At 31.5% G+C, this 5,990-nt stretch overlaps 2 protein-coding genes across 4 annotated transcripts; both read left to right on the top strand.

Moving 5' to 3' along the window:
- Nucleotides 1-926: 926 nt before the first annotated feature.
- Nucleotides 927-3,539, top strand: LOC114168813 (vestitone reductase-like). 3 transcript variants are annotated; one of them, XM_028053772.2, is made up of 4 exons: nt 927-1,175; nt 1,836-2,360; nt 2,700-2,895; nt 3,025-3,539. In XM_028053772.2, exons 1-4 carry the CDS (start codon nt 1,055-1,057, stop codon nt 3,161-3,163), a joined length of 981 nt encoding a protein of 326 aa, XP_027909573.2. In that variant the 5' UTR covers nt 927-1,054; the 3' UTR covers nt 3,164-3,539. The 3 variants fall into 3 exon arrangements, with proteins under 3 accessions (XP_027909573.2, XP_027909571.2, XP_027909572.2); XM_028053770.2 differs by having other exon boundaries at nt 3,013-3,490; XM_028053771.2 differs by having other exon boundaries at nt 3,022-3,490.
- A 551-nt stretch (nt 3,540-4,090) lies between these two features.
- LOC114168814 (uncharacterized) lies at nt 4,091-5,605 on the top strand. Its single transcript, XM_028053773.2, has 2 exons — nt 4,091-4,415; nt 5,076-5,605. Exons 1-2 carry the CDS (start codon nt 4,217-4,219, stop codon nt 5,303-5,305), a joined length of 429 nt encoding a protein of 142 aa, XP_027909574.1. The 5' UTR covers nt 4,091-4,216; the 3' UTR covers nt 5,306-5,605.
- The last annotated feature ends 385 nt before the right edge of the window (nt 5,606-5,990 follow it).

The following is a 5,990-nucleotide window of genomic DNA, read 5'->3' on the forward strand; positions in this document are numbered from 1 at the left end:
AAAAGTAAACATGAAGGACTTGAAAATTATTTAACTAGATGTCATGTACATAAAATACTCACATTTAGTACATTAATCATTCTCGAGAAGAAAATGTCCCAACAACAAATTTGTCACTTTCTGTGTTAACTTGTCTTTCCGTAGTCTTTAAGTAAATCTTTAATAAATTTCAATCATAATAATAACAACTTAGGACTACACTATCGTTAAATACAAGTTATTAAATATTAAATTATGAATCACTTAATAACCTCATTTATCAATTAAATTTCCTTACATTCAGTTCATTTTTTCTCATTTAATTACAATAAGTTTAAGAATTTTCAAAAGATTAAATATGTTTTTTCTCTCCACACCGTTATAAAAAGATGAATTTTGTATAAAATTAAATTATAAATTATTTCGTTACTCAACTTAATGAAAATTAGGTGATATGTCTTTTTTTAACAACCCACGTGTAAACTAATTTTCATTTCCATATGACAAACAAACTTCTTTCATAATAAATTATAAATTATGATATAATCTTCAAACACTAGAAAATATATTTTACTTAACTTTTATAAGGATAGAAATTTAATTTTAAAATAAACATAAATATTTATAATAGCTTGAAAAAAAAAGACATTTAATCTATTTTTATTAAAGCATATCCCTAATTTCTCATCATCTCCAAAACACTATTCGTATATAGTCACTTTAAAATCATAAACAATTTTTAACTTCCAAATATATTTATTTGGTATCATCAACTACATTTATTATTATTTTTAGAACTTGTAGATAACATTTGGAATTTCCAAAAAACATTTTCCTAAACCCAAATGAAGAACATAAAAGGTGTGGAAAAGAGGTGAAATGTGTGGTTAAGATAATATCAAAAAGAGAAAGAAAGAAAGAAGGTAAGAGAATTCATGTCTGCAATGAACGTGCACAGTGAAGAATGATTAATGGCCAAACGTGTCACTTTCAACTATAACTTTCTATCAGTGCATAGAAAAGCTGAATTTGTAGCAAAGACTAATGAGAGCAAGAGAGAAGAAGGTCTGAGAAAATGGAAGAAAGCAAAGGAAGAGTGTGTGTAACAGGAGGAACAGGTTTCATCGGTTCATGGATTATCAAGACCCTCCTTCAAGAAGGTTACTCTGTTAACACCACAGTGAGGCACAATCCAGGTAATAATAATACAAAAGCTGAGACATGCTGAATTTTTTCCATAATCAGAAGAACATTCTCTTTCTTTCCATCATAAACTTTTTATGTTATAGGTTTTCAAATCAAATGCCACATTGTTCTTAGTTGTTTTCTGAACTTAATTTGACCATATATACTGAATATTCATATTGATTCCCTGATAACCATTTGGTATGAATTACATAGTAGATATCATATCACTTTATAAATTGGTTTTCTGGAGTTGAATTAAGTTTAGAATACATTTCTATGATATGTTGAAAGGTGTGTCGGAGATTCCACGTTAACTAGAAATAAGACAATCTTATAGTATATAAGTGAGTGCAAACTTTGTCTCAGTAAGATTTAAAGTAAATTTTTTAACACCAGACATTTTTGCTGAAGGTGGAAGAGTTTTTACTTGTTTTTGGCATTTAATTTCAAGGAATTGTGCGTGTGATCTTTGTTGAAATTGATATTTAGTACGTTTCTAACATGTTCCTTTTGGAACTGCCAAAGAAACAGCATTCTAGGTTGATTTGAGTAAGTTTGGCTCCAATGTAAAAGAAACAACAACACTCTTATAATCTCTACAAGGTTCTTCTTCATTTGATTTGATTCACCAAACCAAAGCTGTGATTTTGATGTTTAAAACAAAGCAGAACAGAAGAAAGATGTCAGCTTTCTCACCAGCTTACCAGGAGCATCTCAAAGGCTGAAAATTCTGAGTGCTGATCTCAGAAATCCAGAAAGCTTCAGTGCAGCCATTGAAGGGTGTGTTGGAGTGTTCCATGTTGCTACCCCAGTTGACTTTGAACAGAGAGAAGCAGAAGAGGTAGTGACCAAAAGATCCATTGATGGTGCAGTTGGGATTTTGAAGGCATGCCTGAACTGCAAGAGTGTGAAAAGAGTTGTTTACACCTCTAGTGCCTCTGCTGTGGTTTTCAATGGCAGAGAAGAACAAGTGATGGATGAAAGCTCTTGGACTGATGTGGATCTTCTCAGAGCTTCAAAGCCATTTGCATGGTCTTATGCAGTTTCAAAGACACTGACAGAGAAGGCAGTGCTTGAATTTGGAGAACAAAATGGCTTGGATGTTGTCACACTAATTCCAACTTTTGTTTTTGGACCCTTCATTAGTCCAAAGCTTCCTGGCTCTGTTCATGCTTCATTGAAATTTGCATTTGGTTAGTGATGCAATTTGATTCTCCTGTTTATCTAAGAGCGTCCTATTTTCTATGGTTGTTCAACTCAATAGTTATGAACACAATCTCTAAATTTTGATGCGAAATTGAAACTTGTTTCTGTCTCAAACTTTAATACAGCTTGTTTTCCAAACATTAAAATGAATGAATATAGTTCTCTCGACTAAACTAGATTAAATTTCTTTGACATGTCATTCATTTTTTAAGTTTTAGAACCAAAATGTATCAAAGTTTAAGACAGAAACAAGTTCCAATGTCGTGTCAAAATTTAGAGACTATGAACATATCTGACCATTAATATATACAAGGAAATTTATGCAGGAGAAAAAACTACATTTGGTTCCCTCCTTGAGATTCCTATGGTACATGTGGATGATGTGGCTAGAGCACATATATTTCTGCTGGAGAATGAAAATCCAAAAGGGAGGTATAATTGTTCAAAATGTTTGGTTACTTATGAAACAATCTCTGAACTTGTTTCTGCCAAATACCCAGAATTTAAGCCAGAGACAGTAGAGTGAGTTTCTGTTGAACTTCATGCTGTTACACATTTAACATTCTTCTTGATTTGAGTATTTTCTTTTTCTTTGATTTCATTGCAACAAGTATTTGGTTAGTTGTTTATTTCTTGTAGCTGTTTCAGCAGAAGAGAAGGTATGAAGTTACCAGATTTATCATCAAAGAAGCTCACAGATGCTGGATTTGTGTTCAAGTATGGAGTTGAGGAGATGCTTGATGATGCAATTCAATGCTGCAAGGAAAAAGGGATTTCTCTTAAGGAATAATATGTACCTTTTTATGTCATATATGAGGATGGTTATCCATAAATATGCTACCATCTGAAAAATATGATCGATCTTGAAAAGGATAATGATATTTTGACTACTAAATTTTGATAACTTTTTCTTATAACATGAGGTGTCATCTTCTAAGTGGTTTTGGAATATTGAAAATGAGAAAATGGAAATATGAAAAACCACTTAAAAAACACCTAAGTTTATAAGAGAAAGTTATAAAAATTTAGTAGTCAAACAATTATTTTTCATTTGAAAAATGGTTCATGTTTGGACATTATGCTTTTGGGATCATAATAGTGCTGTAATTTTGACAAATTTATGTTCATATGTTTCGTTGAAGTATTAGAGTTGTGGAGTTTTCAAAGAGGTTTGCAAGATGAACATATTTTGTGGAAAAATCATTTTTTTTTATTCAGAAAAACATGTTTTGTAGAGAAGCACTTGAATGTTTTTTCTTTGAATAGTATGTGGTATTACGTTTCTCTTACACTATTTAAATACTCCTTTGCAAAACATTTTTTCTAAATTAATATAAAGGGTATTAACACAAATAAAAATAGCTCCAGACCCCATTTGGGATGAAAGAGAGATATTTTAAATTTTATGTTCAAAACTGTTTGGCAAAAGAAAAAACTGGTTAAAACAAATTCAGATATTTTAATCATATATTAAAATAGAGAATAACCTTACAATTTCACCATATCAGTTTATTTACTTTTGCATGTTAATCAAATCACTCTATTTTCTTGAAAGTTATCTGAACTATTTATAGACTGTATTTTAAAATTAGAAGTGAACAAAATAAATATTTTATGATAAATGTTATTTTAGTGATATAAACTTTGGATATTTGGCATCTCATGTGTCGTTTTGTGTTGCAAGTGGCAATGACAACAATCCAACACAACACTGTTATCACTCTTTGCCCTCAGAAACATAATCCTTCTGAACTCTGAAGAAGAACACACTTTTTTTTTCTGCTGGTTACTTCCCTCTTTCATTTCTTACATCTGGCAAGTAAAATCAAAAGGGTGAATCTGAATGGTTGTTTTTGCTCTAAGTTTCTGTCAAAGTTCACTTTTTTGCAAGCCATCATTTCAGATCAGGTGCTGCTCACAGTCTCAGAACAAAGCAGGAACATCCCATTTTCAAACCAAGAAAAAGTGTTTGAGATGCAACACCCTTTACTCAGACCAAGATAATTCTCCTCTTTCTTGCTCCTTCCACGGCCACACCAATGGTATTTGTAATATGTGCATATCACTTTCTTTAGTTATGCAGAAAAATTAGGACAAAAAGACTTACATTCAGATTACTTTGGTGTTTTTATTATACTTTTCTCTGGTTAGAATTACCTTTTTAACTTGATTAACTTTGTAATAAAGGTTTACACTAAAGTCCACTGTGTGTTTTGAAGTAAAACTTCATATCTAATTAGGAAATAACACCAAAAGATAATCCTGTTCGATATCTTACGTGTTGATTAGAGATAAGATGAGTTGAGTTTACAATATGCGTAAGTCGTTACAAACTTTACAAGTTAATTTTGTGAGATTAAGTTAGACTTAAGTCTATTACTTAACATGATATCAGAATTAAGGATTATAGTCTATCTTAATAAGATTTCTTGTTTGTTCGACCTAATGTGTCGCTCGTTATCGGGAGATTTGTTATTGTTTCTTGGACCTATCGTGTGGATGTTGTTACGAATTCAAGTATGAATCTAAGTTCTACATTGAATAGAAATGAAAAAGTAGAGTACCATATAAGGATCAAGGTCCATAAACTCATCGCTGATTTTGGGTTGAAAGTGGTGTCAATACCTTATATGATTGGGCTCAAGTCTTATTGGTGTTGTGAGGTTTAACTAATGATTATTGTTACCTGTGTAATGTTGTAGGAGATAAAGGTCTGTTTTCATTGGCTCCACCACACCAAGGAATTGATGGGGATTGGAGTGAAAAATCTGGAGTAATTGTGTACAAATGGAATGAGAAGAATAACAGACCAAACACTGGGCGTGCGAATTGGAAGAAAAGATGGAGTTGCTGTGGTGAGTATGATGAGAATGCTCCACCTTGTAGACATGGCAGCCATGTTTCCTATGATGATGGTTTCACCTTGTACTAGCTATAACAAATTTGCAGAAAAAACCCTACGAAATATTAACAATACTATTAGTGTGATTTTATTACCTGAGATGTTTCTCACAGAGGTGTTAACAGAGTAACCATCTTGAAGGAGGGTCTTGATAATCCATGAAGCAAGAAAACCAGTTCCTCTTGTTACACAAACTGCTTTCTTCCATTTTCTCATGTTTTTTCTCTTCCTCTTATGAGTGTTCAATGTGCCATTAATTGATAAGTACTATGACTACACTCTTAATCCCCACCATACAGTATTTTGGAAATAAACAAGAGGTTGTCTATATTTAAATATTGTCATTGAAATTTATTAGATTAGTTTTTTTTCTTTAAACAAGTTATACAATATAACCTCACATATGATATCTAATTCTAGATTTGACTTTAGAATTTAAAAAAGAAAATTGTGTGTTATTTTGTCCACATCATTGACGTGATTATTGTTATCATATTATCATTAGCTTACAAACATACCTTTAAACTATGTTAACATGATAAATAATTTTTACATTTAAAATAAAAGCATGAAAATTAATTTAAAAAAAAATTTAGTGAAAAACTAAAAACATTAAAACTTACTATTAAAAACTACGGGTGACAATGTGGGTTTAGCCTGGCAGGCCGGCCCACCAAAGAAATGCGGGACGGGCCAAGATAATGAACCTACTAGC

This window comes from Vigna unguiculata, chromosome 11 (assembly GCF_037176805.1).
Source record: "Vigna unguiculata cultivar grain cowpea cultivar isolate G323 ecotype 2 chromosome 11, ASM3717680v1, whole genome shotgun sequence".
Lineage (NCBI taxonomy): Eukaryota > Viridiplantae > Streptophyta > Magnoliopsida > Fabales > Fabaceae > Vigna > Vigna unguiculata.

Bases quoted from the DNA above. Each gene is read 5' to 3' on its own strand.
- LOC114168813 (XM_028053770.2), top strand. From the start codon at position 1,055: ATGGAAGAAAGCAAAGGAAGAGTGTGTGTAACAGGAGGAACAGGTTTC. The intron at 2,361-2,699 runs GTTAGTGATGCA...AAATTTATGCAG, and splicing joins TTCATTGAAATTTGCATTTG to GAGAAAAAACTACATTTGGT. The intron at 2,896-3,012 runs GTGAGTTTCTGT...TATTTCTTGTAG, and splicing joins TTTAAGCCAGAGACAGTAGA to CTGTTTCAGCAGAAGAGAAG.
- LOC114168814 (XM_028053773.2), top strand. From the start codon at position 4,217: ATGGTTGTTTTTGCTCTAAGTTTCTGTCAAAGTTCACTTTTTTGCAAG. The intron at 4,416-5,075 runs GTATTTGTAATA...GTAATGTTGTAG, and splicing joins CTTCCACGGCCACACCAATG to GAGATAAAGGTCTGTTTTCA.